Source organism: Larimichthys crocea, chromosome XII (genome assembly GCF_000972845.2).
Source record: "Larimichthys crocea isolate SSNF chromosome XII, L_crocea_2.0, whole genome shotgun sequence".
Lineage (NCBI taxonomy): Eukaryota > Metazoa > Chordata > Actinopteri > Sciaenidae > Larimichthys > Larimichthys crocea.
In genome coordinates, this window is record NC_040022.1 from 16,657,540 (window position 1) to 16,685,191 (window position 27,652).

Below are 27,652 nucleotides of genomic sequence, written 5' to 3' on the forward strand. Positions count from 1 at the left end.
GAGAAGCTGGAGGATTATACAAGGAATTTAATAAGCTGTAAATGATGATCAAGGGAACCAGTGTTTTTGGGTCGCTGTCAAGCAGGAGTTATTTTGGTGCCAAGTCCATAATTTTATTCCCATGCTTCTTCTCAGAATTAATTAAATTATTTGTTAAAGTACTTTTTCTGGAGTTAACTCTTTTTATATCTTTATATCGTTTTACTCTTTTGATATGGAACAATTTGCTTTCATTACATGACTTTGTGTCAGTATAATATTAAATGATAGTACATGATATTTTTGTCCCAGTGATCTGGTTTGGTACTGGAACAAAAAAAAAAAATATGATTGGTTTGCTGTTTTTTTCTTCTTTTTTTTACTGTAGGGCTGTTCTCATCCACCATGAGAGAACTAACCTCAGTGGGCCATGATGGACCCAAGTGGATTGTTCTGGATGGGGATATTGACCCCATGTGGATTGAGTCACTCAACACAGTTATGGATGACAACAAGGTCAAAGTGCATCTTTGTTCTCTGTCTTGTGTGTCCATTCTTCAAATGTTGGTTTCTGTCCTTTTTCTAAGGGGTTCACTCTGCCTTCCTCTTTACATGAACTCACCCACTCAATTTTTTTAAATACATTTTTGTCATGTGTGCCAGTATATTTGAACAATATTTCCTCTCTTCTGTCCAGGTTCTGACTCTTGCCAGTAACGAAAGGATCAGTTTGTCCTCCTCCATGCGTCTACTCTTTGAGATCTCTCATCTAAAGGCTGCTACTCCAGCTACTGTGTCCAGAGCAGGAATACTGTTCGTCAACCCACAGGACCTTGGCTGGAGCTCGTATGAAACACACACACAAGCACACACATGTAAAATCGGGGATTTCTCATCCTTTGCTTTTCTGAAATGGTACTTTACCTTAGCACTGCTGTCTTTACTGTATTTCCAGTTATGTGACAAGTTGGATTGACACCCGACAGGCCCAATCAGAGCGAGCCAACCTCACCATTCTGTTTGATAAGTATGTGCCGTACTGCCTGGAACAAGTCCGCTGCAACCTAAAAACCATCACTCCTATACCAGAAAGCAGCATGGTGCAGGTGAGGACACACACAACATGCTCATTATGTGGCCAAAGAGTCTGTATACCTTTACATCTTGTCCATTGTGTAATTCAGATGTTGAATTTCTGTGCAGTGTTTGTGCATATCATCAAAAAGAACAATGTGTTACTTTGTATTGCCCAATTAAATGTTACATTTCTATGTTTTGGCCAATCAGACACTCTGTTCCTTGTTGGACTGCCTGCTGACAGAGGACAACACTCCTGCTGACTCTCCCCGAGAACTTTATGAGATCTACTTTGTCTTCGCCTGCGTCTGGGCCTTTGGAGGTGCCCTCTTCCAGGACCATGTGTGTGGTGATTTAATGTTTACTTCAACTCCTTTTTACTGTCTTATTGTTGTTTTTTACATTGTAGACAACCAGAAATTCAAATTATTACATCACATATGACACTGTGTTTTCCCAACACCTGGTCCAGCTGAATGACTACCGTGCTGAATTCAGCCGCTGGTGGTCTAAAGAGATGAGAGCGGTGAAGTTTCCTTCCCAGGGCACCGTCTTTGACTATTTTATTGACTCTGAGACTAAAAAGTTTACTCCCTGGAGCGAGAAGATGGAGCCATTTGAGCTGGAGCCTGATGTACCATTACAGGTGTGTACTAATGACGTGTGTACAAAGAACATTATGTTATTATTGGCCACATGCTGTTTCATTCAGGTCATGCAATGTGCGTTTCAGACTGTGTTGGTCCACACTCCAGAAATCATTTGTCTGACATACTTCATGGACCTGCTGCTCCAGAGAGGCAAACCTATTATGTTAGTGGGCAACGCAGGAGTGGGCAAGACCATCCTGGTATCTGATAAAGTGGCCAAACTGAAGGAGGACTACATGGTGGCCAAAGTCCCCTTCAACTACTACACCACATCAGCCATGCTGCAACGTAAGAATCACAGGAGTGAGAGTAAATTATTTGACAGGGGGTTATAGTGATGAAAATAAACACAGATTCTAGTACTCACTGATGGATAGCAGTGCTAGCTATTATTCATAACAGATTTTCAGAATTAGAATTGGAGATTGTTTAATATATTTCTGAATATTTCTGTGTCAGTGGAGAAAATCTCAGCAACAAATCAGATTCTGACCCTTCTTGTCACACAGTGGAATACTGCACTGTTTTTGCGCTTTAATATTGCTTGAATTACATTCATTTCAACACAAGCTTTGGCTCTTTGAAATGTATTATTTTCCCACTGCAGACTGAATTTGAAATTCATAACTGAGAACCTCTCTTCTGTTATCCACACACTTGCTACTGTAATTGAGTCATTTGCTGTGCACACTTGCCCACTGATTTTTTTCATATTTCCATCACCTCAGGCGTCTTGGAGAAACCCCTGGAGAAGAAAGCCGGTCGTAAATTTGCTCCTCCTACCGGTAAGACACTCATCTACTTTATAGACGATCTCAACATGCCTGAGGTGGATGTTTATGGGACCGTCCAGCCGCACACACTCATACGCCAGCACCTTGACTACAACCACTGGTAATGCACACACACACACACATCACTCATTTTGCATAAATGTACAGTATGGTGAATTCTGGTTATTTAGTTTGAATCTAAACAGGCAAAATCTTTGTAGGTATGACAGACAACGACTGGTGCTGAAGGAAATACATAGCTGTCAGTATATTACCTGTATGAATCCAACAGCTGGAAGCTTCTCCATTAACCCCCGACTACAGGTACACACACACACACACACACACACACACACACACACACACATCACCATTCCTTTTTCAGCTACAATTACTTTACTTAATTAGTTCATTAAGCATTTTTACAAAGTAATCACGAAGGTGCAAATTAACTCAGGGTGGATTCAATCAGCAGTAAAAGCAAGAAGCAATTACATGTTTAAGAAATGACAAACAAGGAGGGTAAAAAAACAGAAGTCAAATTAAAGTTAAAATGTCCTAGAAAGCCCATAACTAATGATAACATGAATCTACTCAGTAATTACATTTCAGACACGTTCTTCCACCAGAGTTTTAATGGAAAGTCATTGTCACGTCTCTCATTACTGTTTCAGAGACATTTCTCCGTGTTTGCGGTGCATTTCCCCAGTGCCGACGCATTAGCTACCATCTTCTCCAGCATCCTGTCAGCTCACTTCCTTCAGGGGGGATTCAGCTACGGGGTCTCCCGCTCAGTTGGAACTCTCATACAGGTACACTCACAGCATAAATCTGCAATACAACCTGATTTCAGTTTATGTCTATCAATTTATCAGCCATTCAGTCCATAATAGTGTCCATATGATTTTCTTCTACCCATCCATCTCTACATTTATCCATCTCTTTGTTCTGCTCATCCAGGCAGCTATCTGTCTGCATCAAAAAGTCAGCCAGAACTTTCTCCCCACGGCGATACGCTTCCACTACATCTTCAACCTGCGAGACCTGTCTAATATTTTCCAGGTAATACACACGCAGTCAGAACTAGATTATGTTAAATGACTCTCCTTGATAAGGAACTTGAATTAATGACTTTGAATTCATTGATCGAGATGGAGGTTTTATCTGTGGAATAATAAGTGGATGACTTAATATCTGTCTGATTATATCTGTCACCTGTTTTGTGGGGGTGGAGATGTATCAAATAAATTAGTACTTTACTGTCAAGCACATGTGACTGAATGAATAACATGATTATTTACTCCATGTATCTTTGTGTGTAGGGTATCCTGTTTGCCCTGCCGGAGAGTATCCGTTACCCCATGGACCTGGTTCATCTGTGGCTACATGAGAGCTCCAGGGTCTACTCCGACAAACTGATGGAAGAAAAAGATGTTGAACTCTTTAACAAAATCCTACTGGACACTGGCAAGAGATATTTTGAGGTAAGGAACACACAGTCACATATTTCTCTTTAAAATGTTTAAAAATGTATGATATGAGGTGACAGGTGCCTTTTTTCAATCAACACAGCAACCTCTTGTGGCAGATCAACTAATGTACAACACACAGATGGTCTAGGCCTTCACATACAGTTTTGTATGTTGTACTGATTTACTGAAAATAATTAGTCTATTTCTAGCCATGGAGACAGTTGTTCAGTACATTCAGTGTTTTCTTGCTTTTTTCATATCTCCGTTTCTGCCTTTGTTCTCCAGGGAATAGACGAGTCTATCTTTATCCACCAGCCTTTGGTGTACTGTCACTTTGCCCAGGGAGTGGGAGAGCCTCGCTATCATCAGGTTCTACACACACACACACACACACACACACACACACACACACACACACACATGCAACATGGATGCCAGCTTTGTTGATGAATAGCTCAACAGAGCTATTCCAGTCTGGCGTCCATGTTGCTCCTTTCAAGCATCCATTTGTTCTTTATTAACTGTAGTAATAAAATGGGTGAATTTAATTGTTTTGGACTTGAATCTAATTAGCATGTGGATTTCTGTAGCTCACATATTCAAAGACCTTATGGTATAAATTCTGCTGTCATGTTTAATCTGTCTGAAAATAAATGAGAAAGAATGCGCTGTCATTAGCAAACTAATTACCTTTCTTTTTTTATATGGGTTTAGAATGGAAAGTTAATTGACTCAAGTCTTGATAAGAACCTAATTTTATTATGCATCTGGAAGTTACAATGTAGTTACTTGGACACTGTTGCCCGTCTTGTCAGGCTTCAGACTGGGAGAAACTCCAGAAGACACTGGCTGATGCTCTGGAGCATTATAATGAGCTGCATGCTGTCATGGACCTGGTACTGTTTGAAGAGGCTATACAGCATGTGTAAGCACTCACAATATGCAGTCAAACGTACACCATCTGCTAACGTGCACAATTGGGGATTTGCACAGATGAGCCACATATGCAAACTACAGACCATACACACACTGTCTACACTGGTGTTTGTGTTCAGGTGTCGTATCAGTCGTATCCTGGAGGCCCCCTATGGTAACGCCCTGCTGGTGGGTGTTGGTGGCAGTGGGAAGCAGAGTCTGTGTCGGCTGGCTGCCTTCCTCAGCATGCTGGAAGTTTTCCAGATCACTTTGCGCAAAGGCTACGGCATCAATGATCTTAAAGTAAGAGATATAAAATTCCATTCAATTGTTTGTCAAATAAAACTGGAGCACGCCATATTTTTATGTATTTGTTGTCTCTCTTTTGCAATCTCTCACCTGCAGAGTGATATAGCAGCATTGTATATTAAAGTGGGGGTGAAGAACATCGGGACGGTGTTCCTTCATACTGACGCTCAGATTCCTGATGAACGTTTCCTGGTGCTCATCAACGATATGCTGGCCTCAGGTTTGGCTCTACTGACCTAGAATGAGCGCCTGTGAAAGGCTACTGAAAGCATACTTTCTTCTCAGGAATATCAAAAACCTTCAGAGCATAAATTTAACAGTCTACAGATTTTCAATAATTTCACAGCAGAGTTTTGGGGTTGGATATAAGCGAGAGTAAGTAGTGAAACCACAGACGTAGCCAAAATGTATTCATGAATTATATTTTTCATGAATGTGGTGGGGGCGTGGATGATGATTCAATTCCAGGTTACACTGGCTAGTAGAAGGATGCCGCAAAGATCAGATTTTATATCTTTAAAAAAAATCTTTTTGCCAAATAAAACCAAAAGTATTTTGTAGTATGCAGCTAGCATACAGTACAATCACTGTCAAACTCTGATGAATTCTGTATTTACATCAACTGTATAGGAACAAATGTGCATTTTGAGCTAGCATTGTTTGTGCTATTTAGGAGATATTCCAGACCTGTTCAGTGATGAAGAAGTGGATATGATAGTGACGTCGATCCGGATGGAGCTGAGAGGATTAGGACTCATAGATACCAGAGACAACTGCTGGACCTTCTTTATTGAGAGGATACGAAGACAGCTCAAGGTCTGAAACATTCTTTCTGTAACATTTAGCCACATACGATCAAAGTGTTACATGATACCTGCTTTATTTAAACTCATCATTGATTTTAAAATACGTCTGCCGTCCTCTTTGTCCACCAGGTCGTCTTGTGTTTCTCCCCTGTCGGGTTCACATTGCGGACACGTGCACGGAAGTTTCCGGCTCTGGTGAATTGTACAGCCATAGACTGGTTCCACCCCTGGCCTCAGCTCGCTCTGCAGTCTGTCAGCTCCACTTTCATAGAGAAAATACCTGGACTGGAGGTGACAGCACATTCACCAACCAGATACCTTCACTTTCTTTTCCATATGTATAAACTTCCTCTGCTCTTTGGGAGTTTAAGAATAGAAACTTGTATCTTAATTAGAGGAAACATAATGAGGAAAAGTAGGTATCCATAAATATGAACAACTAAATTCTGTTGCCTGCTAATGTAACAAATTCCCTAAATCTCTGTCTGTGTGTATCCCATGCAGCCAAATGTGCGGGCATCTATCAGTGAGTTTATCTCCTACGCACACACAAGCGTCAATGAGGTGAGGTATTGTAAAGCGCCATGGGTGATAGCCACTCCTGACACCTTCTCTGACATCATCCCTCTGGTTTCTTGTTTATCTACACCACACAGGTGAACATCAAGTACCAGCAGAACGAGAAACACTTTAACTACACCACTCCAAAGAGTTTCCTGGAGTTTATGAAACTGTACGGCAACCTGCTGGGGAAAAAACGCACAGAGCTGACCCAGAAGATGGAACGACTAGAGAACGGCCTGCAGAAACTGCAGACGACTGCCTCACAGGTCAGAGAGTATACACTATACCGCAGAAATACGGACTCTCTACTCTGTCTGTCCGCATACTATATACTCCCAATCTGTTTTGCCTTTTCAATTATTTTTATATCCCACTCTCTTCCTGTCTGGCTCACTCAGGTAGAAGATCTGAAAGCCAAGCTAGCCGTGCAGGAGGTGGAGCTGTGGCAGAGGAACACGGATATAGAGGCTCTCTTAGATAAAATAGGACAACAGACAGATAAGCTCAACCAAGAGAGAGCTGTGGCGGATGAAGAGGAGCAAAAGGTGAACTTGTGTGTGTGTGTGTGTCTGTGGAGGCTTTTAGGCAACATTAAAATAGATGTGAAGTCCTGAATCACAAAGTTTGCAGTGTATTTAGTGATGAAGGAGCAGCGACCCATTTAAAGTACAAAGCAGATATCACACCTCTTCTTTTTTTTGTTTTTTGTTTGTTTCAGGTGGCAGCAATCCAAGCTGAAGTCACCAAACAGCAGCAGGAGACTGAGGAGGACCTTGCCAAGGCCGAACCTGCCCTGCAGGCAGCCAACGCAGCCCTCAATACACTGAACAGGGTAAATCACTCATGTGTGCATAAATAGACCTGAATCCTCTCACCACAATTGATTTATTTTATTTGTTCTATTTTATTTCCTTCAGTTTGTTTTATATGTAACAATCGCTAACGGTGCAAATACACAAAAAGAATATGTGTTGCCAGGTTGGCTCCATCTCAACCCCCCGCATGAAAATTTTATGTGTGTCTGTGTGTGCTCATCCAGTTGAACTTGACAGAACTCAGGACGTTCCCCAACCCTCCAGCTATTGTCACCAACGTCTCAGCAGCTGTTCTGGTGCTGCTCTCTCCCCAGGGCCGAATCCCCAAAGATCGTAGCTGGAAAGCTTCCAAGATGGTCATGAGCAAGGTGATATTTTACAGTGATGTGAAGCGTTTCTTAGATTAATGGCTGGCTACCGCACAGCCAAAAAGTCCATCATTGATAAACCCCCCCGAACTGCTGAAATAACATTGTGTCACGTTAAAAATGACTTATTGGCATTTTATTCTTTGTCCCTTGTCTCAGCTGCCAACACAACTGAGAATTCAACATTAATATTTACTGTGTATGTTTTCATATTTGTTATCTTATCAGTGTTGAATATGATTTGCTGAATCTTTATGTTCAAGTTTTATGTTCATATTTGATCTATTTTACTAAAAGTTATTTTATAACCTCCATATTTTTTTATACTGTAGGCTGCTGCTGTCTCAGCCTCTCATAAAAGAGATTTCAAATCTCAGCGAGGCACTCCTGGTTTAAAAAAAAACTCTTTCATTTCCAGGTGGATGACTTTCTGCAGGCTCTGGTGAACTTCGACAAAGAGCACATCCCCGAGGCCACGGTGAGGTGTGTGAGAGACGAACACCTCAGTGACCCGGAGTTCAACCCAGAATTCGTACGACAGAAATCCTCGGCTGCTGCGGGGCTCTGTGCCTGGGTGATCAACATCATACGCTTCCACGAGGTACCAATGCACCGGCTGTCATATATATTTAGTGTCAACCGAGCTGAGCCAGTGTTTGTGTGATGTTTTTCAGCGTACAGCACTGTGGTCTTGTTGTTTGATTGATCGATTTTTCTGTCTCACCAACTATTGTGCTGCCCTGGATAGATATTTGTAAGTACAACTCTGATTTGTTGCCTTATAGTGTGTGCACAATATTTTGTGTGATCATACAGATTAAGTCACTTTGAATCATTTTGTAGGACTAGGGATATGAATGATGATGAAACGGTTATGGCAAGTCATGGTTTTGTCTGCATGTCTGGAAGAATGACATGACGTTTCACTGATTCAAATATACATACACATCTAAGTGTAGCTAATTGTACTGCATTTGCAATCAATACCTACAAATAATAAATCGTTTCATGTGTTATCTGTGTGTATGTGTGTGTGTTTGTTTTGTCTACAGGTGTTCTGTGAGGTAGAGATGAAGAGGATGTGTCTAGCTCAGGCCAATGCTGATCTTGCTGAGGCTGCTGAGAAACTGGAGGTCATCAGGAAGAAACTGGCTGTAAGTCTGTTTAGATCATTGTTCCTTTCTTTTTATTGATTTCTTTCATTCTTTATTTGCATTTGTAAATATATTTGTACTGCCTTTAATATTGCCTTTTAATAATGTGACTGTCATAAAGGACTGCAGCTTTTTTTATAGATTGTACTGGCTCTGCATCTTTTTATTGTTTTTGTTTTATTGTGTTATTTATCTGGTCATTTACAGCCTGCACATTGCATTAAAATAACATTTATATGAGGTATTTTACCCAAGGAACTTACACAGCCACAACTCATCAAATTTTTGGCTGTTCCTCTTCCCCTGTCTCTGTTAGGAGTTGGATAGCAGCCTGGAAACTCTGACAACAGCATTTGAGAAAGCCACATCAGAGAAACTGCGCTTTCAGGAAGAGGTCAACCGCACCAACAAGACAATAGAACTGGCCAATCGGCTGGTCAAAGGACTGGAGGTGGGCACAGCAGCGACCAATGGGACATTATTGTGTATTAATGCAGAATACTGTACAGTCTTCATTTTTATACATTACGTACAGTATTGATTGATGAGTATGTGAATGTTTCAGAGTGAGAATGTGCGCTGGGCCCACTCAGTGGCTCAGTACCATGAACAGGAGGAAACTCTCAGTGGAGACGTCCTCCTAACGGCAGCCTTCATCTCCTATGCCGGCTCCTTTTCCAAGAAGTACAGGAAAGAGCTGCTGGACAACCTCTGGATGCCCTTCCTGCGCAGCCAGAAGGTCACAATACTAAAACACTTATGTATAACACATATTTATAAGTTATAAGGTTATCTTTGTATTTAATGTGAAACTCTTGTTCTCGCTCTATGATTCCCAAAGCTGCTTGTCTATTATGTTTAGATTTCCATGATAACGCCTCTTCTTATTTGCTTATTTGTCCGTATCATCTCTCCATCAGATTCCCATCCTAATGACAGACGGCTTAGATCCAGTGTTGATGCTGACAGATGACGCAATGGTGGCCCAGTGGAACAATGAAGGCTTACCAGGAGACAAAATGTCAACCCAGAATGCGACCATCCTCACTAACTGTGCGTAGTGGCATTAAATACTATATCACACCATCACAGGGACGATAACAGGCAGTATAAAGTGTGCCATGACAGGCTTGCTCAATAATATGCTCAAATCTCTGTGTGTATCGCTTCAGGTGAGCGCTGGCCTCTCCTCATTGACCCTCAGCTGCAAGGCATCAAGTGGATCAAGAGTCGCTATGGCAACAACCTCAAGGTTATCAGTCTAGGGCAGAGAGGGTGAGCGTTATTTTTTATCAAGTTACGGACCTTTGTTGTAACACAGCATACATCTGTGGTCTACTAATCTTTAATAGTGCTGTTATTTTCTCTGTTTGGGAGAACTTACATTAATTGTGTAAATGTTCTTTTTTTTATTCTCATTTTTGCTCCAGTTATGTAGATGTGATAGAACAGGCTGTTGTAGCAGGGGACACAGTCCTCATAGAAAACCTCGAGGAGACCATCGACCCCGTTATTGACCCTCTGCTGGGACGACACACCATCAAGAAGGGCAGGTAACACGAGAGGTGCACACACGAGCATGTGTTCCTCTTTTCTGCCTTCTCCTCTCACGCTTTTTATCGCTCTCACAGTTGTATCAAAGTTGGAGACAAGGAGTGTTTCTTCCACCCGGGCTTCAGACTCATCCTCCACACCAAGTTGGCCAATCCTCACTACAAGCCCGAGATTCAAGCCCAGACCACCCTCATTAATTTTACTGTGACCAGGGATGGTCTGGAGGACCAGCTCTTGGCCCAGGTGGTGAATCAGGAAAGACCTGACCTGGAGCACCTCAAGGTGGGCTAAATCAGTTATTAGGATCTTCTTTTCCTCTATAATGTCTGTTCCTATTATAATATACATTATTATAATAGTAAAATTGGTAAGAGGTATTTTAGATTAGATAACTTTACCACTTTTGCCGGTTTTGTTTCATTATAATGATTATAAAGATTTTTTTCATTCTAACATTCAATTAAATCTGTGCTGATGTTTTTTGCCCGTCCCTGCAGAGTGAACTGACCAAACAGCAGAACATGTTCAAGATTGAGCTGAAGCTCCTGGAGGACGAGCTGCTGACCAGGCTGTCTGCTGCAGACAGTAACTTCCTGGGTGACAACGTGCTGGTGGAGAAGCTTGAAACCACCAAGCACACAGCTGCTGAGATTGAGATGAAGGTAACGGGGTGAATGTGTGCGCTTAGTTTTTGCATCCCAACAAAATCTCTTACTCAATCCATCTCTTCTTCCCTCTGAGGTCCTGGAAGCTAAAGTTAATGAAGTGATGATAAACGAAGCCAGAGAACACTATCGCCCTGTTGCCGTCAGAGCTTCTCTTCTCTACTTTATAATGAACGATCTCAACAAGATCAACGCCATGTACCAGTTCAGCCTCAAGGTAAGGAGTACAGAACAGACTGACAGCCTGGGAATGGACAAAGCAGCAGACACTTATATTGACTCTGTGTTATAACTTGTGTAAACGAATTCCTCCTGATAAAACTATAATGCCTAAGAAAGATCACGTGGTAAACTCTGGATAACATAAAATGAAAAATATATAGCTTCAGGTGAAATTTGTAGTGATCATGACCAACTAAAAAAATCAACTGAAAGTTCCTCCAGACCCATTCTGCCTCTTGTTCTCAGGCCTTTAACGTGGTTTTCCACAAGGCGGTGGCGATGGCGGAGGCCGCTGAGGATGTGAAGAGCAGAGTAAACATACTCATAGACTGCGTTACCTACTCCACCTTCAACTACATCAGCAGGGGACTATTTGAGAGAGACAAGCTCACCTTTACTGCACAGCTAGCCTTCCAGGTGTGTGTGCGTGTGTGCGTGTGTGTGTGTTGAAAAGAGAGAGAGTGTGTGTGTTTAGTCCCTGACATTGTTCTCTCACTTTTAGTTGCTCCTGATGAGTAAGGAGATAAATGTGCGAGAGCTGGACTTCCTGCTACGTTTTAACATCGAACACAGCTATGTCAGCCCCCTTGAATTTCTTTCCAACTCTGCGTGGAGTGCCATCAAGGTGCACGCACACACACTCACACACACACACGTGTTGTTTTTGCTCTCTCACATCCATAAATCATATAATCAATATTGCTGTCCCGTGTCTTTGCCCAGGTGATGAGTTTCACCGATGAGTTTCGTGGTCTGGATCGGGACATTGAAGGCTCTCCTAAGCGCTGGAAGAAGATGGTGGAGTCTGAGTGTCCAGAGAAAGAGAAGTTTCCTCAGGAGTGGAAAGGAAAAAGCTCCCTGCAGAAACTCATCATGATGAGAGCCCTGAGACCCGACCGCATGACCTATGCTCTCAGGTGAGGATAGTTTATTTCCCTCTTGTGTTTTCATATATCAGTGATTCCTATTTTTCCTATATTTAGACTATTCCTTCTTATTTCACACTGTAGGAACTTTGTGGAGGAGAAGCTTGGGGTGAAGTACACAGAGGGCAGAAAGACTGAATTCGCAAAGTCCTTCAGAGAAAGTGGTCCTGCATCACCTGTGTTCTTCATCCTCTCCCCAGGGGTGGACCCACTTAAAGACGTGGAATCACTGGGTACTGTAAACATGCACAGACTGCATGCACTCACAATATAACAACAACAACAGTATAGTGATGTTTCTGTGTTCTGTGAAGTGTCGCTGTACATTGCCAATAGCATTGTGACAATACAACGATTAGATGAATGCAGAGAAAATAAGAAAAAGGTTTATGGGGAGTCTTTGGAACTGTACAAATGATTAGTAACGATAAAGAATGTATTTCAGTGTCATGAGTATGACGACATAAAGATTTTGATTTTGCTCACATGGAGTTTCGTCTACATCAGCATATAGAAAGACTTAAAATTCAACCTTGTGTGTTCTCAGGAGGGAAGCTGGGTTTCACTATCGACCTTGGGAAGCTTCACAACGTGTCCCTGGGCCAGGGCCAGGAAGCTGTGGCCGAGGTTGCCATGGAAAAGGCTGCTAAGGAAGGTCACTGGGTTATATTGCAGGTCTGTTTGGAAGGGAGAGATCAGTTTACTCTAAATGTTTAGATAGATAGAAATAATATTCTTTCACGGGAGAGAAATATTTGTCTGGATGATAAATGAGAATCATTTCAATGTTAGAAAGTTTAGAATTTGAGGGAGTTTTGTTTGTTACCGAAACTCTAAATAATCTATTTTTACTATGCTAGATTTTGATTGTGTGTTTTCGTCCACGCTCCCTGTAGAACATCCACCTGGTTGGTCGTTGGCTGGGTTCACTAGAGAAGCTCCTGGAGCGCTGCTGTGAAGGCAGTCATCCAGACTACAGAGTGTTTATGAGCGCTGAGCCGGCATCAACGCCCCAAGAACACATTATCCCACAGGTAGAGATTGCATGTACATGCAGGGAGATTATCTCTATGCATCAAGCACACAAGTGTAATAAATGTAGACTCCCATTCATTGCAGAGCTACTGCAGTGTACACTGCAATTCTTAAACACATACATGAATCTTTTGATCTTGTATGTTTTCCTCAGGGCATCCTGGAAAACGCGATCAAGATCACAAACGAACCTCCTACAGGCATGCTCGCCAATTTGCACGCAGCTCTTGATAACTTTGACCAGGTGGGTTTCCACTGTCTGCTTTGTGCTAGTCATGCCTATTTGTTTGTTTATGTGTTTATTCATTGGCCTCTTTCTAGGACATCCTGGACCAGTGCAGCCGTGAGCAGGAGTTTAAGACCATCCTCTTCTCCCTGTGTTATTTCCATGCCTGTGTGGCAGAGAGAAGGAAGTTTGGACCCCAGGGCTGGAATAGAAAGTACCCATTCAACACTGGAGACCTGACAATATCAGTTAACGTCCTCTACAACTACCTGGAGGCTAACGCACAGGTGGGATGTGTCAGTGGTGTTGGTGGTGGATGAGATGGTGCATGACAGCATGACAAGAATGATTTAAGGTGATGACTGCATTGGCAGTGATTTTCATAACGATTGTGATGATGAAGGTGCCGTGGGAGGACCTGAGGTATCTGTTTGGGGAGATCATGTATGGAGGACACATCACTGATGACTGGGACAGACGGCTGTGCAGAACATACCTGGAAGAGTACATGCAGCCCAACCAGGTTTGTTCACGAGGGAGAAAGACAAAGCGAGAAAATGTGAATGTAATCCTGGCTGACTGTCTGAAAACTAGGCTGTATTCTAGCAGAAGAGAACTAAATGTGAACTGGCTTTGGTGCAGACAGTGTATGGCTGCCAGATTTGTGTGTTTTTGCATGTTTTTGTTATTGCAGAGCCATTCTGTGCTGAGAATGAGCTCCAGTTAGAAGCAATTTGGCTACTTTTGGGCCAGACTGCACATCCAAGTGTCTGCGTGTCTGGCAACCAGACGTACTAGATTAAGGCCAGGAAATGTTGGCTACCTGGGTTGGGATAATTACGTTTTGTATTGTGTTGAAGATCTGAATTAAAAAAGAATTGTTTTGTTTCCCAGTTTGACCGGAAGCTTGCTTTGGCTCCCGGGTTTGTCGTCCCCTCCAACCTGGACTACCAGGTAACTAGTGATAGATGAGGAAACATTTCATTAAAACTTTCATAACTTATGAGAACTTTTAACCACTCTGTCTTTTTGTTGATGTAAATCACTTTTTATAAAGATTAAAAGTTCAATTCTCACAAGGACAGTCCATAAAGTAAAATGTCTGACAGTAAAACACTCTTATAGTCTATTTTGTTATGAATAAATAACAATAATCATGCATCATTCCCTCTCCCTACATCTCCAGGGCTACCATGATTTCATAGATGAAATGCTCCCCCATGAGAGCCCAGTGCATTATGGGTTGCACCCCAACGCAGAAATTGAGTTCTTGACAGTAACGTCCGATAACCTTTTCCACACTCTGCTGGAGCTGCAGTCTCCTGATGCCGTGATGGGGGAGGGAGCCTCACAGACCCTGGAGGAGAAGGTAGTTATCCGCGTTCAATTCTTATTTCTTTGAATCTGAATTACTCACAATGGCAGCAATTTTAGATCGCTATAATTTTCTAATTCTGATAATTGCTCACCCCACCCTCCCATCAGGTGAAAACAATTTTAGATGAGGTGCTGGAGAAGCTTCCAGAGGAGTACAACATGTCCGACATCACCTCTAAGACAGCCGAACGGTCTCCGTACATCCTGGTCTGCTTCCAGGAGTGTGAGCGCATGAACACGCTCATCTTTGAGATACGGCGCTCACTCAAGGAGCTTGATTTGGGACTCAAGGTGTGCTTATACCTGTGTGTTTAGCCCTCGACATTAATTATTAAAATTGGCTCCTTTGATTTTGTGCATTCATAGTGACAGTTAAATATGTCTGTCAAAGGGTGAACTGGCCATCTCCTCTGAGATGGAGAAGCTGCAGACAGCCTTGTTCTTTGACAACGTCCCTGATACCTGGACCAAGCTGGCCTACCCCTCCACCTACAGCCTGGCTATATGGTATGTGTGTGTCAGTGTGTCTGTATGTGAACTTAAAAATGTAGGAATACATTTTGTGTATGATATACTTTAGTTATACATTACATATGGATGAATCCATAGGCAGCAGCTGTAAGAAATATATGTGTGTATATATATATCTCTCTCTCTTTGTGTGTGTGTCAGGTATAATGATGTACTGCAGCGTTGTAAAGAGCTCGACAGCTGGACTCAGGACCTGTCTCTGCCTAGTGTTGTCTGGCTGTCTGGACTTTTCAACCCACAGTCCTTCCTCACTGGTAACTCGCATTTGTTCATACTACCTTGGTTTGACTAAAATCTCTTCGTGACTCTCTCCTCATCTATTTCTTTTCTCTTGCATCACCTCGTCTGCTCTGGCCTTTCAGCGGTGATGCAGTCTCTGGCACGTAAGAACGAGTGGCCCCTGGATAAAGTGAACCTGACAGTGGATGTGACCAAGAAGTTTAAGGAAGAGTTCAACCAACCGGCCAGAGAGGGTGCATACGTATATGGACTTTACATGGAAGGTAGACAAACGCTGCCTTTCATTCCCTGTCTACTTAGATCCTTTCTAAGCTTTCCTCCCTGTTTCCTCTCCTCTTCAACTGTGTCCTTCCACAGGTGCAAGGTGGGACACTCAGGCCGGTGTGATCACTGAGGCCCGTCTAAAGGAGCTAACCCCATCCATGCCGGTCATCTCAGTTCGAGCTGTGCCCAACGACCGCCAGGAGACCAGGAACATCTACGAGTGCCCGCTCTACAAGACCAAGATCAGAGGACCTACATATGTTTGGACTTTCAGCCTCAAAACTAGGGAGAGACCCGCCAAGTGGGTGCTGGCAGGAGTGGCTCTGCTGCTCAGTGTGTGAGAGGGAGATTTAGAGCGATTTGATTTTATTGGAAAAGGTAGATGTGTTACTATTTGGGGAAATAGCAGCATCCCCTAAGTTTACATATACTGCAATATATAGATGTACCGGAGGAGGGAGGCTAACTCTAATGGTGCAAAATCACAGGAATGAAATCAGACTTTTTCTTTTTATTGAAAAATGATAAAATATACAGAAAGAAATGCCAAAGATTCACACACTAGGTCACAGAACTGATAAAAGTCAAAGCTTGTTTTGAACAAATCAAATCTATAAACTACAAGATTCTTTATAAGCAGGGAGAGAGAAAAAGTGCTGCTTCATTAGAGCGGCATACCTCTGACAGTATGTTATGCAGCAGTTTTTAATAGCACATTAAATTACACAGGTGAAGTCATTCTAACAACATGACGAGACAACCTCTTCATTGTCTTTTTGCTCCTTCCTACTTCACAGTACACATGGGTGTAGTATTCATCCATTCAATAAAAAAAAAAATTTAACAAAAGAAATGTGTGTATACCAGCTCATTTTCAACTGGAGATCCTAATGCACATACTGTAGCTCAGATACTGTATGTGCCAACGAAACCTTTCTAGTTTGGCCTCTGTGTGTGTTTTCCTATGTGTGTTTTCTGTGCGTGTGTGTGTGTGTGCCTGTGTGTTTTCTAGTCACTGTCAGACCAATCGAGCTCCATCATGTCCATGGCGGCTGTAGCCATGTTGATCTTGGTTCCGTGTCGCACACTGCAGCTCTTCACAGAGTTCTGATTGGACGAAGACCGCATGCTCACCTGCACCCCTGAGTGACCGATGACCCCTACCTCACCTCTAATCTTTTGGCTGATGGCCTCGCTGACGTCACCTCTCACTCCCTGGACCACAACTCCCATGTCACTCCTGCGACCCCTGACCCCCACCTCACTCCTGACGCCGTGACCTACGACCTTCATCACTCCCATGTCACCCATGTCCATGTCCATGTCACCCAGTCTCTCCATCTCCCCCATATCATTCATGTCTAAGGACAGCATGCCCCCCAAACTCCCGTGGAGACCCTTGAACATGGTCGGCAGCCTCCCTCCTTCTATCCCTCCCTCCATCCCCCTCTCGTCTAGCCTGTCTCCCATCTTTTCTATCTCCCATCCTCCTCCCTCCTTCTCCCGCTCCCCTTCCGCCTCTCCGAAACCGCCTGAGTATCCCCGGACTATGGTGGTCACCCTGCTCCTCTGCCTCCCTCCTCTCTCCCTGTCCCCCTCCTCCCACGTCCTCTCCTCCCTCTCCACCACACCGCCTGGGAAGCTCCTGAGTGTCACCTGCACCCTTCCTCCCTCCATACTCCCACTGTCATCCCTCTCCCTCTGCCCCCAGCTTTTCTCCTCCAGGGTTCCTTCCTCTTCCTCGTCCTCCTCGCCGAACCTGCCCTGCAACCCTCGGAGCATGGCGTGCAGCCTCCCGCTGTCGAGCGAACCCATCCCCCTCTCCAGCACCGCACTGCTCCCCCTCTCCGTGTCTCCGTTGCTGAGGGTGCGGAGGAGACAGCTGACGCCAGCACTGCTGACCCCAGCACTGCTGACCCCTGTGCTGTTGGAGTCCTGAGAGTGCGAGCGGAAGAAAGAGCCGGAGGAGCCGATGGACATCGGTGTGAAGAACTGATGAAGTCAAAGAGAGGGGAAGGAGAGCAGGAGGGTCAAGATGATGGTTTTCTTTTCAGCTGTCCGAACAGATTTACTCCTCTTCTACTTACCGGTGAGATGTTTGATCGCTCCATGAGTAGGGAGGTTGGACTGGGAGTCATGTTGGACCTCTCCATGAGCCTCTCTTCCCACAGTCTGAGCCTCCTCTCCCTTTCCTCCAGCTCCTTCTCTTTGGAGTAAAGCTCCCTCTCCAGCTTCCGAAGGCGCTCCAGGGTCGACTCGATTTCACACCTGTGGTATGCGCACACACAGACAGAATATCCATCATGTGTGTTGTGACTTTGTTTACACATGCAGATGTGGCCTAGTTTTAGAACAAATGGCAGGTTCAACTCCAAAAAAGTTACTCAGGAGAAGGACACTGAAGCTGAGAAATATTTAGGAGCAGACACGTTCGCTGTTGGAAAAATATTCTGTTCAAAAACTCATTTAAAAGTCATGGCTCTCAGGATCACTGCATTTTATTTGAGTTGTTTTGAAAATTGCTCATCTGATCCAAGGTTGGTAATTAGATAATCCAAATTTATTTTTACATTTTGTAATTAAAAGGAAATATAGAATACATGTACTGAGGCCGGTCAAATTGGACTTATCTTTTAATACAACAGAAAATGTTATACTTTTTTTGTATCTTCTTGGAGCCTCACCACCATCCATGCAAATTATTTTAATTTCTTTTGTGTATCGTCTGGTGCAGACTGTGCTATAATCATGAGAACACGTATTTTAGTGTGTGTTTTAGAGGATACTCAATAAACACATGACATGCTCACAACATACTTAAAATTAAAACAAGTATATAGCAGATTAAGACATATTAAGTTTAGTTGAGTATTCCTATATACAAATAAATTACAGCCTAATTTAAATTGTATATAGTTTTTATTTTTATCTCTATTTGTAGTTCTACTACTTAAAGTTGTATTCTATTTTTACTTTTATATAGTTTTATATTTGTAAAGATCTTAACACGGGTTTAATTTAAATGCAGATTCAGCTCATAGGTTTAACTTTGACGTATGTTTACTGTGTGTTTTGTCTGTGTGTCTTCTGTTGCCATCGATCTATCTATTTCTGCAGAAGACAGCATGTGGCTGCAGTACTGCCTGCTCCCACACGAGGTCACCGTCAGCATTGGTGAGCGACTGTCTTTAAAACCTGCATTCACAAACACAATCAACCCTCACAGCGACTAAATATAGACACATCTGACGCACAACCATACCTCCTCCTGTGTTCCTTCCATACCTCCCTGTTCATTCATTCCCGCCCCTTCACCTCTCTCACTCCTCCTCCTCCTCCTCCCCTTCCCCTGTCCAAGTTTTTCCACCCGTACCCAAAACTTCACTCAGAATTGATTGCCTCGCTGTACTCATGTTAAATATGCACAGAATCTCGCACCTTCTCTCCTCTGCTCCATCCCCCCACCTCTCTCCCTCCCTCCCTCTCTCTCTCCCCCAACATGCGTCCACCCTCGCTTTCCAAAATCCTCGCTGTTTCTCTCTAGTTCAGTGTTTTAAATTTCACATGCGCCCAATAGATTTCTGTTCCTCCCTGTACTCCTCTTCTTCAGCTCGTACTTGATTTCTGCTCTACCTCTCTCTTCTCTCTCTCTCTCCCCCCACCCACCCCTCTGTCGTTCTCCCTGTGGTGCAGCGAGGGCAGAGTGGAGGAGTAGAGGAATCTCTTCCATGGACACTTTCCAGAGAGCTTATTATAGACTGAAGTGGAGCACAGGGTCACACATTCAACTTCTCTCCTGAGCTTTAGAGTCCACGGAGCTGTGTATGTATGTGTGTGTGTGTGTGTGTGTGTGTGTGTGTACATGCTGGCACGTGTGTGACCATGTTGAATTATAGTACAGTAAATCACACACACACACACATTTGTCACTCTGACAAGGGACCAAGACTTAACTGTTTACGCTTAGACGCAGTGCAGATACACACTTTTGTTTCTACAAGACTGTGTGTGTGTGTGTGTGTGTGTGTGTGTGTGTGTACCTCCACTGGTCCTTGTTATGTAAAAAGGAGTTACACTGGTCCGGTAGCCTGCTGTCGTTGGCCATGGTCTCCAGGGTTACCAGCACCTGTTTGAACTGTGGACGCTCCTGTAGGTACATGCATGCGCACAAGATAAAATTATCAGCTGACACACCTATTTTTAATGTCTTTAAGAGTGTACAAGTGAGGCATAAGAAACATTTTAAGGAGATTAACCATCGGATCTCTCTGTCCCTTCAGCTTACCTTTGGGTCTGCTTGCCAACATTTCCTCATCAGCTCTGCAAAACTTGCTGGACAGCTGGTGGGGATGGTCAGCCTCTAGATACCAAAACACACAAACACATGTGAATACAAGAAGCAGGAGTATTTGCTTTCAACAGAAAAAAAATCACATCAGGCGACATTTAAAAAAAATAATCAAACATGCTCACGACCATTTAAAGCCCCAGGGACTTTTTTTTTCTTCCAAAGCACAAAATAATCATGACGATATTACAATAACAATCCGATGCAGCCACGCGTACAATCGAACACTGAGCTAAATGTGTGCAAACCACTTCATCGTAACAATGCCAGCATGCCAGTGTTTAGCATGTATGAAGTATTGGACAAATTACATTATTGTTTTAACAGTTTTTACAATTCAACCTGATGGGAACATGAATGTCTGTGCCAAACCTTCAAATAGTTCTCAAGACATTATCATTTATTAAAAGTTTCAAACACTCCGCTCAAACTGTGCTTCAGCAGGTGTGGATTTGACTGACAGTGGCCTGGAAACTAAGACGAGCACACAGGAAAAAAAAAAGATATAAAGAAACCTTTAATGTGAAACATTTGGTAGAAAACTTGTGTGAGAAAATGTGTGTGCATGTTAAACCAATGTGATCGCGTCACTATAATTGAGAAAACAGATTCCCAGGGACTTTACAACCAGCAGTATTCCAGGAAAAAAAATGAGACCAATAAATTCTTAATCAGCCAATCATTTGTGTAATGTACACTCAGTCGACGAAAATGGGTACATGCCGTGGTGCCTGGGTGCAAATGTCTAAACTGCAGCAGCAACACTAAATCACACCACGCCACTGGGATAATGTCTCTGCATGAAAGACCCCCTGGCATCATCAAAGGTCTGAATGAGCCCAAACAGCTCCATAGTACAGCGCAGTAAATGGAAACAGTTTTCTCCGGGGATTAATCCTAAAATATCACAGACTCTGAGTGGAGAGAGGGCAAGTAAGAGGGTCAGGAAGAGAGAGGTATAGCAATGGAGGGGAAAATCAGAGGGAGACTGGGAAAGAGAGAGAGAGCGAGTTATTTAGGGAGAGTATTTGGAGATTAGCCAACAGCTACGCAGGAATCATGTTCTCTGAGTTGTTTGTTGGCCCCCGGCGTGTGCGTTTGTCGAAGGGGGTTCAGACACGTCAATAACTGAAACACATACACCGTGTAACCATCACCCCCCCCATCTCCCGTAAACCTCCTATCACTGTAATCTTTCCTCGTTTCTCCCCCGTTTCTCTGTCTCTCTTTCTTTCTCTCTCGTAAAGGCTTTAGCCGGGGGGTGGTGGAGGGGAGTCTGGCCGGGCTCCACTGCTGTGTATCCAGGCCTTACAAGAGCAGAGAACTGACATCAGGCCTAAAAATACCCAGCCTCAGCCTCACCAGCTCGCAGTGGAAACCATGAGAGCATCGCATTGTTCCTCGGGGCTTCTCAAACTCTGGTGGGTCTACATGCTGACAGTGTGCTCAGAAAGGTGTGCTCACGTGTGCGTGTGTGTGTGAGAGAGTGGGTTACCTCTTGTTTTTCCACCACCAGCCATGCAACCTGCAGCCCCTCGAAACCTTTGAAAGGAACCTCCCGAGTCAGCATCTCCCACAACACCTGGACACAGAACAGACCGTGTTGGTTCATTCAGACAGATGTGATTTCTTTAAAAATTCTTTAGAGCGCGTTATAAGTAACCCTCCTAAAACAGTCGTGAAGGCATCTCAACCTGTAAATCAAATCATAATATCTAATATGTATGTCAGGGAATTAATTATTAATGATTAATGGTTAGATTAAGTCAGACTAGTGTTGATGCACTAGCTGATAACAAACACTACTTTTCTGATACTGTTGAAGAATATACTTTTTAAAAGTCCGGCAAAATGATTTAGTGGGGAGTATATCTTCTTTTTTATTAGCAAAAAACAAACATTATGAACCATCAGCAGCAGAAATGAACATTTCTAATCATATTAGAAAGAAAATGAATTAAAGAAGTAAACGCTACAAATCTGAGCGGGTAATTCCAGGCATTGACACTTTGCAATACTCAGCGTTTTATTCGGTACCAAAAAAAAAAAAAGTTTTGAAAAGTATTAAATCACTTATTACTTTACAGTACTGCTAACTCACCACACCATAGGAGTAAGTATCACAGGTCTCTGAGACAGGCAGGCTCTGGATGACTTCAGGAGCCATCCAGGGAAAAGTGCCCACCACCGTCATATGGGTGGTATGGGACAGGAACTTAGACGCCCCGAAGTCACAAATCTGAAACCCAAACAGACAGAGAGATAGAGGAGTGAGGAAAACACAGAATGTCTCATGTGTGGGGATGAATGAAAAAATGTGGTTGTCTGAACATCACTGCTACAAACCTTCAGCACTTTGTCTGCTGTCATTACCACTGAAATCGAGAGAGCAGCAGAGAAACCAGTCAACGCTCATGTTCAGATGTCAAAGAGAGAAAGAAGCAAAGAGTTTAAGGAATAAATTTAAATGTTTTTAAAGGTCATGTGTTACCGTTCCGTGACTTGAGGTCTCTGTGAATGACTTTGACTGGAGCTTCTGCATGGAGGTAATGCATCCCTGTAAGAAGATCAAGCATTAATAACTAAAAGTACCTAAATAATTCATAAAAATAAAACATTTGATGTTTATTCTGGAGTTTTACTGTAAAATATTTTGGTTTGAGCTCACTTTCAGGTTAACCCAGAAACCCACTTAATGAAGTGGAGTTTACAATCGGCACACAAAAAAGGAGAACAATTTAAATTAGTATATAATATCGTCCGTTTCATCTAAGTTGTTGAGTCACCTTAAAACCCAAGGACAGAGAACATTAAAACATGTAACATGTATCCAAAGTCATATGTTTTTCTGTTCTGTATATTCATAGGTTTTATTTATTCTTTTATTTTGCTGCAGTAGTAACTGTAACAGGAAACAGGCATGGAAAAAGCTTGCTGGCAGTGAACACAGACAGGCTAGAGACGGTGATTAAGGCAAATAAAAAGTTGTGTAAACTATTGACTCACTTATTACAAGACACTGGTGATCGTATCAGTGCTCTGACCTCTGAGCTGCTTGGTAACAGCAATGAAATAATTCAGTCCTGACACAGACATGTTTTGTTTTGTTTTTTTTATTAATATCGTTGTCCTAATTTCTTCTTTGGGTGTACCTTTGGCTATCTGTATGGCCCACGTCATGATCTGCTCCATGTCCATCTCCTCACTCTGCTCACTGGAAAGATACTCATACAGAGACCCTTCACTAGCATATTCTGTAAGAACACACACACACACACACACACAGAAGCAATGTCCATTACAGGAGTACAGGTTGTGCATTCATCAACATAGATGTTATGGCTACACGTATCAAACGTTTCAGTGTGAGGTTCATTTTTAAAAACTGGTTATTAAAAGAATAAAAACTGTTTTAGAATGTAGTTACAACATATATATTTCCATATGTTCCATATATAACTACTGCATCCATACGTTCTGATATATATTTTATATACAGACATACAGCTGAGCACTACACACCACACAGAGAAGTTAGCTCACATGAGTGGAAACGCTCTCAACCTTCACAGCATGCCAGTCTAATCCAGATTATCTCTGAACTTTTAACCTTTCCCATTCTCCTGTTAAGTCTGACACTTTAAAGAGAGAGTAAAATATAAAGGATAATGTCCAATCAAAGGAGTCGTATGTAGCCCGGCCAGTAGAACAAGAATAAATCTGCCCTTGTAAACGGCTGAAAAATGCATTTTACTGGGACAAAACTCCCATCTCCTGAACCAGATCTTCTTTTTGCCTACTGTAATTTTTTATTTTTAGCAAGTGTTGGTCTCTGTTAGACTCAGCTGCAGTGCGAATTGTTGCTGGACAAGTGTGTAGTGGTGTGTCGGTGCTTTATCTTAACCATATGACCCCATCCAGGATTACAACTACATCCAAACATGCTGGTCTCAGTTACAAATGTCCTGCCAGGAAACACAGCAAGAACCGACACTCCAGAGTATACACAGATACTTCAAAACACACACATAAACACTTGTCTGCCATTGGAGCATGTGCTAACGTGTCTGTAAGTAGCACGTCTTGGATCAAATACACATTAATAAAGATATAACATACACACACACACACACTTGTAGTTTTATATCTGCCGTGACCCTAACCCCTTCATGCCTCACCTTAACCCTTGTCCTGACCTGAACCTTAACCTCACGTTACTTATATCCATTAGGTTGTAACCCCAAAGATAATAATATACACATTACTTCCTTATACAACCGTATGTTGTTCACAAACACACAGATGCATGCACACACACACACTCACACACACACACACACACACACACGGTCTGACCTGTGACAATGCCATAGTTGGGAGATTCCAGCACAGCTCCATAAAACTGAATGATGTTCTTATGACTCAGGACACTAAGAATCTCAGCCTGGACGAGGAGACATGAAAAAGAGACACAGAGGAATATGAAGAACAATTCTCCTTCAGTTCCCTAATATCTGACATTCGCAAGGAAACATGATGTTTAAGAAAATAAAGCGTAAATCATTCCTGATTTGGGCTGTAAAACTAAAAGTTAGAGCCTTTTAACTCATTATCCAGTTTTATAGTTATTTCTGACTCTCTCGGATGGCTGAGCTAAGGTCTGAACCTCTTTCAGACCACAGGTCGAGTCTCTAAACCTTTCACACCGAGTGACAAACATGCCATTAATCTGGACTGATATATAGGTCCTAGCCTCTGCGTATGTGGAATATGCAACTGTTGCCTAGGAACATAATAAGCAGACATTAATTATATGAAAGAAACTTTAAAAAAGAACAAAACGGACTCGGAACACAGAGTTTCTCCATAAATAGTTTCTTTGTCTTCCAAAAGAGCGATTTATGCAGTCGATGTTATTCTCATCAGTTCTTACACCTGAGAGATTATCAGTGTGTGCAGACATCAGTTTGTGTGCACGCATTTGCACAGGAAGTTTCACACTTGTGAATGCAACCAAGTGCATTTACTTAAGTAGTGTAGTAAAGTATAGTTTTGAAGTACTTGTACTTTACTTGAGTACTTCCATTTTATGCTACTACTTAATATTTTAACTATATTTTAAAAGGGAACTACTTTCATCTAACAGCTCTGCATGAGTACTTTGAATACATAAAATGCATAGTGTGTGTTGCCAGTACATCTGTATTTTTACTTGAGCACCATTTTGAATGCACTTGTAATCGATGTTGCTATTTTTACTGAAGTAAATGATTTGTATACTTATACACCACTGTGTGAATGTAGCGTAGGTGCAAAGATCTAAGGTGAATTATGATTTTAATGTTCACAGGCAGCTTCACGGAGGATCCACTAGGCTGCGGTTCTCCCATGATCCATCAATTTGTATTTACACGTGAACCGTACACACACTTTTATGCATGTCTGCCCACCCTGCATGTGTTTGCGTGTGGGTGTGAGAAAGTGAGTGCGAAAGAAGAAGTCAAACAACAAATCAAATCCAGTTCCCTTTGTAGTTCTGTGCAGTCCGGCCCATGTGCATACTTTACATTACATTGTTTAAGCCCGCTGCCACAACAATAACACTGCACCCAATCCACCCATGGGTCACCCTAACTTCTGACGGCTTCCTGACACTGGGCTGTGAGCCTGTACCAACCCACTATTGATAACATGGAAGGAAATTCTGTTTGGATAACTTGGAACATAGTGGTGGAGAACCACCCGGGCCTAAAGCCCCAGATGACCACACACCTCGGTCTCACACACAATGGGAGGAACAGGGGAGTGCTGGCATAAATGAAACGGCTCCATCCACAATGAGTGGGAGGAGGAGGAGGGGGGACAAAGAGAGGTATGTTTAAGATAAACATCTTCAGCTGCAGACAACAGGCGAGGGAGGGAGGGAAGGATAGAGGGATAGAGGGAGGGGGCTTCGGGTGTATGAGTCCAAAGAGAGTCTAGGAAATTAGTGGAAACTGATTCATGTTGAAGTTAGGAGCTGCAATGTGACACAGATGAGTCCATGACTTATAAATACTTTGGATCTTAAAATGATGCATCTCTTCTGCAGAAGTGTATGATTGCTCTCTGTGTTTGTGTGTCTTCTCCTTACCTCTTTGTCAATCTTCAGAAGTTTCTTCACAGCCACTTCCTTGTCCTGGGAAATCCAGAGGGCTCTGTAGACGCTCCCAAAGCTGCCTCCTCCACAGTTCTCATAAAAGAGCAGGTCCTCATGCTTTATCTGCACAAACGACGAGCCAGGGGACGACATTGCATACTGACTCACGCGCACACAAACACACTCATACACACACACACACACACACAGCTATAAAAAAAAAAAAAAAAAAACAGCTTGCACACTCCAACCACCAAGCGCTGGTCCAAAAGTATATACAAGTAGACAAGAATCAGCACAGGGCGAGTGAAGGGAAAGAAATAAAGAGAGGCGGAGTGGTTTCCTCCAGCGTGGATGTTGTCAGTCAGCAGAACAGATTGTCAGAGAGAAGAAACTAGAAAGTGCTGGAAAGAGAGAGAGAGAAGTTTGCTCCCTGTGAGTCAGGAAAAGTCGAAGCCCCCTCTGTCACTAATAGACAAGGTATTACATTGCCTGATAGTGGTGATCCGGTGTAACTACAACATAGAGCATAGACACACACACACACACACACACACACACACATGCACAGAGTGTGAAGATGAAGGGGAGGTGAGCGTTTGAGTGTGTACGGTTTGCAGCCTGCAGTCTGCCTGTAACAGACACACTGTTCAAATATGGTCACTGGCATGCAGGGCATTCCTTCTTCCTGGATAACTGTGGCTATATAAAGCACTCCATACACTACACACACACACACACACACACACACACATAGAGACAGAGATATATAGCTCTGGCCTATTTCGTGTCAGACATAATAAATCAGTTAGCAACGAGGATGACTGCCACAAATACTTAAATCCATCTCTCACACACTCTGCAACTAAATAAAACACATGAATACACACAGCAGAGTAGCCAGGCAGTGACTGTGTGTTACTCTACCCGACAGGAATGACCCAGTGACATCATTAAGCAAGAAAGTCGTAATGACATCACTGAGTACGGACAGGTGAGATCAGCTCGGGGAAGTTAGTATACTTGTTGACAGTAATCAAGTGTAAGAGGAGACTTAACAGTGATTCATAGGATAAATAAATAAAACATGCGTAAAAGTCTGAATTTCCCGCTTGCAGCTCCCAGAAGCTGCAGTGAATCATGGCACCCCACAGTACAGAAGCGTTGGAGAAAATAAACAACACTAAGAATTATAAATGAGTGAATCCATAGAGGGACTTCCTCAGGGGAGCAGGCATGAGGC

At 42.8% G+C, this 27,652-nt stretch overlaps 2 protein-coding genes across 6 annotated transcripts in view; one reads left to right on the forward strand and one right to left on the reverse strand.

The window, feature by feature from the left end:
* Positions 1–16,430, forward strand: part of dnah9l (dynein, axonemal, heavy polypeptide 9 like) — a 30,991-nt gene extending 14,561 nt beyond the window's left edge. For 2 of the 5 annotated variants that reach the window (XM_027285794.1, XM_027285796.1), the window contains 49 exons: positions 368–495; positions 677–825; positions 935–1,085; positions 1,267–1,398; positions 1,529–1,702; positions 1,790–1,994; positions 2,435–2,600; positions 2,701–2,803; positions 3,154–3,291; positions 3,440–3,541; positions 3,802–3,963; positions 4,237–4,320; positions 4,767–4,876; positions 5,007–5,169; positions 5,272–5,395; positions 5,849–5,991; positions 6,111–6,272; positions 6,486–6,545; positions 6,638–6,811; positions 6,944–7,090; positions 7,264–7,377; positions 7,585–7,728; positions 8,147–8,329; positions 8,477–8,482; positions 8,781–8,882; positions 9,199–9,333; positions 9,448–9,621; positions 9,803–9,935; positions 10,055–10,157; positions 10,313–10,435; positions 10,514–10,718; positions 10,934–11,098; positions 11,178–11,318; positions 11,570–11,740; positions 11,826–11,948; positions 12,047–12,240; positions 12,334–12,482; positions 12,797–12,924; positions 13,146–13,283; positions 13,439–13,528; positions 13,606–13,797; positions 13,914–14,033; positions 14,405–14,464; positions 14,697–14,879; positions 14,996–15,178; positions 15,279–15,394; positions 15,560–15,672; positions 15,781–15,921; positions 16,016–16,430. In XM_027285794.1, coding sequence (XP_027141595.1) covers positions 368–495; positions 677–825; positions 935–1,085; positions 1,267–1,398; positions 1,529–1,702; positions 1,790–1,994; positions 2,435–2,600; positions 2,701–2,803; positions 3,154–3,291; positions 3,440–3,541; positions 3,802–3,963; positions 4,237–4,320; positions 4,767–4,876; positions 5,007–5,169; positions 5,272–5,395; positions 5,849–5,991; positions 6,111–6,272; positions 6,486–6,545; positions 6,638–6,811; positions 6,944–7,090; positions 7,264–7,377; positions 7,585–7,728; positions 8,147–8,329; positions 8,477–8,482; positions 8,781–8,882; positions 9,199–9,333; positions 9,448–9,621; positions 9,803–9,935; positions 10,055–10,157; positions 10,313–10,435; positions 10,514–10,718; positions 10,934–11,098; positions 11,178–11,318; positions 11,570–11,740; positions 11,826–11,948; positions 12,047–12,240; positions 12,334–12,482; positions 12,797–12,924; positions 13,146–13,283; positions 13,439–13,528; positions 13,606–13,797; positions 13,914–14,033; positions 14,405–14,464; positions 14,697–14,879; positions 14,996–15,178; positions 15,279–15,394; positions 15,560–15,672; positions 15,781–15,921; positions 16,016–16,263 — 6,854 coding nt within the window. In that variant the 3' untranslated portion in view covers positions 16,264–16,430. Of the gene's footprint in view, positions 1–367; positions 496–676; positions 826–934; positions 1,086–1,266; positions 1,399–1,528; positions 1,703–1,789; positions 1,995–2,434; positions 2,601–2,700; positions 2,804–3,153; positions 3,292–3,439; positions 3,542–3,801; positions 3,964–4,236; positions 4,321–4,766; positions 4,877–5,006; positions 5,170–5,271; positions 5,396–5,848; positions 5,992–6,110; positions 6,273–6,485; positions 6,546–6,637; positions 6,812–6,943; positions 7,091–7,263; positions 7,378–7,584; positions 7,729–8,146; positions 8,330–8,476; positions 8,483–8,780; positions 8,883–9,198; positions 9,334–9,447; positions 9,622–9,802; positions 9,936–10,054; positions 10,158–10,312; positions 10,436–10,513; positions 10,719–10,933; positions 11,099–11,177; positions 11,319–11,569; positions 11,741–11,825; positions 11,949–12,046; positions 12,241–12,333; positions 12,483–12,796; positions 12,925–13,145; positions 13,284–13,438; positions 13,529–13,605; positions 13,798–13,913; positions 14,034–14,404; positions 14,465–14,696; positions 14,880–14,995; positions 15,179–15,278; positions 15,395–15,559; positions 15,673–15,780; positions 15,922–16,015 lie in introns of those variants that run through there. The other 3 variants (XM_027285795.1, XM_027285797.1, XM_027285798.1) reach the window with 3 other exon arrangements.
* Positions 16,275–27,129, reverse strand: LOC109142828 (tyrosine-protein kinase ABL2). The gene is made up of 11 exons (XM_019277639.2): positions 26,404–27,129; positions 24,627–24,714; positions 23,423–23,524; positions 22,762–22,827; positions 22,617–22,645; positions 22,372–22,509; positions 21,766–21,852; positions 20,208–20,282; positions 19,963–20,069; positions 18,010–18,190; positions 16,275–17,914 (listed from the first exon to the last, which is right to left on the reverse strand). Exons 1-11 carry the CDS (start codon positions 26,560–26,562, stop codon positions 16,931–16,933), a joined length of 2,016 nt encoding a protein of 671 aa, XP_019133184.1. The 5' UTR covers positions 26,563–27,129; the 3' UTR covers positions 16,275–16,930.
* Positions 27,130–27,652: the final 523 nt, after the last annotated feature.

Coding starts and splice junctions, on each gene's coding strand:
- LOC109142828 (XM_019277639.2), bottom strand. CDS start 26,562: ATGTCGTCCCCTGGCTCGTCGTTTGTGCAGATAAAGCATGAGGACCTG. Junction 21,853..22,371: donor ATACTTACTCCTATGGTGTG/GTGAGTTAGCAG, acceptor TTCTGTGTCCAG/GTGTTGTGGGAGATGCTGAC. Junction 17,915..18,009: donor AGCGATCAAACATCTCACCG/GTAAGTAGAAGA, acceptor TGACTTCATCAG/TTCTTCACACCGATGTCCAT.